A 3,478-nucleotide genomic window follows, 5' to 3' on the forward strand; every position below is an offset into this window, starting at 1 on the left:
GGTCGCGAGCGAACTGAACAAACGTTCGAACGCGATTGGTCGTCGAAACCGCGTCGGATGCGTTTCGCGAACGGCGCAGGTCTGTTGAACAGCGCTATAAACGCTTTGCCGTTTGAATTGCACATACCGGGCTATCAATTTTGCGGACCCGGCAAACAGCTCGCCAAACGGTTGGCGCAGAACGATCGCGGAATAAGTCTGTTGGACGCCGCGTGTTGCGAGCACGACATTGCCTACTCGCGCAATTCCGAACTCGCCGCGCGTCACGACGCCGACCGGTTGCTCGCTAAAAAAGCGCGCGAACGCATAACAGCCGCCAACTCTACTCTGGGAGAAAAAGTTGCCGCAACGGCTGTTTGGGCGGCCATGAAGGCCAAAACGAAGAGACACAAAACAGGTAAAAGGAAAAGACATGCGAAAAAGAAAAAGAGAATTCTACCGGTTGCTAAACGCAGCGGCTTGTTGCCTCTATTGCCTGTGCTGGGAGCCATCGGATCGTTGATCGGTGGTGCGGCTGGTGTAGCAAAAGCCGTTGGCGATCGAAAGGCCGCTGCGCGCCAATTGGAGGAACTGCAACGACACAATCACGCGTTGGAAGGTCGCGGATTGTATCTCGAACCTTACAAGCGCAACGCATTCGGAAGAGGTCTTCGCGGTAAAAAAAAAAACCACGCGGAAGCAAGCGATAGATGTCGCTTTACCATCCGGTGTTACCACGAATGTGCAACTCGACGCGCTTGTCCGACGACTTCGCATACCGTTCTTCAGGGGTGTATTTATGCGCAACGCCTTACCCGCGCGCGTACGCGCGAACGAGAGCGGCATCGTCAATCTCGACGACGCTATCGGACCGAGCACGCATTGGGTCGCTTACGCCAAGAAAGGACGCAACGCGGTGTACTTTGACGGATTCGGCAACTTGCGTCCGCCGCGAGAACTCGAGCGCTATCTAGGAAGCAACGTGGCGATCGCGTACAATTGTTATCAGTATCAAACGTACGATCAGAACGTTTGCGGTCAGTTGTGTCTGCGATTTCTGAGAGATCTCGAGTGGTGAGCGATCGTTCTCGCGCGCTCTCAACAATGTCGATCACGCTCACATTAACCGGTAGAAGCAGCGTTCTCGCGGTGAGTTACTATCCACCTATCGATCTGAGCGACGGAGTTCACAAACTCGGTCTTACAAACTTCGAATCTTACAACACGATACCAAACGTCGACTCAACGAACAACAAGTTCTACTTCGACGATAACGACGAAACNATAACGATTCCCGTGGGTTCGTACGAATTGCGCGCCCTCGCTCGTTTTCTGAACACCGCTGTGCTTTGCAGACGTCGGGAACCAAAGGCGAGCGTTAACAAGAAAAACGATGACAACGATGACAACGACACCAACGATGACGGCTACGATATGTTCGATGACGACGACGGCAACGACGATAATAACGATGTGGGTGACAAGAGCGCGTTGACACTTCGCGCCAACGAAAACACCATGCAAAGCGAGATCAAGTGCGCTTATCGAGTCAACTTTTCAAAACCAAACAACATTGGCTCGCTGCTCGGTTTCTCGTCGTCGCGCATTCTACAACCCAACCGGTGGTACGCGTCAGACGAACCGGTGAACATTATGAATGTGAACGTAATTCGCGTGGAATGCAACATCACCGCGGGAGCGTACAGCAACGAGCAACTTGTGCACACGATACACGAATTTGCTCCGAACGTACCACTGGGATATAAACTGTCGGAAACGCCGCGCCAAATCATTTACCTTTCGGTCTTCGTGAGGAACGTTACAGACATTACGGTGCGCATAGTGGATCAGAACGGTGTATTGATCGATTTTCGCGGCGAAACGATATCGGTGCGCTTGCACGTACGGAAGATACGCGAGTAAAAAAACAACGTCGACGTCTGCGCAGTAAGGGGGAATAAACAAAAGATTATGCTCGTCGTGACCGCGTCGAGAAAACGAAACACAACGCAACGAGATTGTTCCATCGTTTTGAATCGTTCGACGTTGACTGCGCGAAACGCAAGGTTTTTGCGTTCGTTGGGTTACGCAGGAGACACCAGTGACAACAACAACAACATCAACGATGAACGACGTACTCAACGTCGGTGGTGAACCTGTCTTCGACGATCGTATCGTCAAGATCAAGACTCACACGTACAATCCATACGCCAATACATCGTTTAGTCACAGCGATGAGATACGCATACCCATTCAACAACAAGATGTTTACACTTTGCCGTCCGACAGTTACTTAGACGTCAAAGGAAAGTTCAGTCTGCAAATCACCGCTGGAGCGGTGGAAGGAAGCGGCGCGGTTGCCACCGCCGCCGCGTTGACGAACAATTGCATGGCTTTTATGTTCGATGAGATCAGATACGAGCTCAATGGTGTGGAAATCGATCGAAATCGCAACTCTGGTGTAACGAGCACGTTAAAGAACTACGTGTCTTTAACCAGCGAAACGGGGAACGTTCTGCGACATGCCGGATGAAACCTATCCACCACCAATAAAGGTGCTGGTGCGTTCAATTTTTGTGTACCTCTCTGCACATTGCTGGGATTCTGCGAGGACTATAAACGCGTTGTGATCAACGCGAGACACGAACTCGTTCTGATACGATTGCGCAACGACAACAATAGCGTCGTTGCTTCGGCTAACAGCGGACCAACAGTGGAATTGCACAAGGTGCAGTGGCGAATGCCGCACGTTGTGTTAAACGATGTAAACAAATTGAAGCTGTTGCGCACTTTGGAAAGCGGTCAATATTTGACCATGGGTTTTCGCTCGTGTGATCTGTATGAGTATCCGCTGTTACAGAGCACATCATCTCATTCGTGGGCTGTAAAAGCGGCGACACAGTTGGAAAAACCACGTTACATCATTTTTGCGTTGCAGACCGGTCGAAAGAATGTTGTCAGCCGAGATTGCTCGCGATTTGATCATTGCAACTTATCAAATGTAAAGTTGTTCCTGAATTCAGATTTCTATCCCTACGACGATTTGAATCTAGATTTTGGTAAGGAACGATACGACATTTTGTACGACAAGTACATTAAATTCAGACGATCCTACTACGGATGCGACGAGAACGAGGCGCTTCTAACGTTGGACAAGTTCATCTATTGCGGACCGCTCGTAGTCATCGACTGTTCGCGCCAAAACGAAACAGTCAAAAGCGCCACCGTTGACGTTCGCATTGAATTTAACTGCAAAGAAAATATACCCACCGATACAACCGCGTACTGTCTGATCATACACGATCGCATCGTCGAATACAACCCGCTGACCAGCGTCGTGCGACGTATCGTTTAGAGCAGGCGTCAGTCGCGTTCGTACGGTCAACGATGTCGCACGCTTTGTCAACGTCGACGACTACAATGTCCACCATGCTGCGTTCCTCAGCGGACATACTTATATTTGTGGATCTTCAAGATTTTATGATTGGGGATAACAACT

The 3,478-nt window shown here is 50.2% G+C and overlaps 1 protein-coding gene across 1 annotated transcript; it reads left to right on the top strand.

Moving 5' to 3' along the window:
* The first annotated feature begins 2,104 nt into the window (after positions 1 to 2,104).
* LOC109861225 lies at positions 2,105 to 3,334 on the top strand. The gene is made up of 2 exons (XM_020440780.1): positions 2,105 to 2,438; positions 2,535 to 3,334. Exons 1-2 carry the CDS (start codon positions 2,105 to 2,107, stop codon positions 3,332 to 3,334), a joined length of 1,134 nt encoding a protein of 377 aa, XP_020296369.1.
* Positions 3,335 to 3,478: the final 144 nt, after the last annotated feature.

This window comes from Pseudomyrmex gracilis, unplaced genomic scaffold (assembly GCF_002006095.1).
Source record: "Pseudomyrmex gracilis isolate BER0280 unplaced genomic scaffold, ASM200609v1 scaffold_648, whole genome shotgun sequence".
Classification (NCBI taxonomy): Eukaryota; Metazoa; Arthropoda; class Insecta; order Hymenoptera; family Formicidae; genus Pseudomyrmex; species Pseudomyrmex gracilis.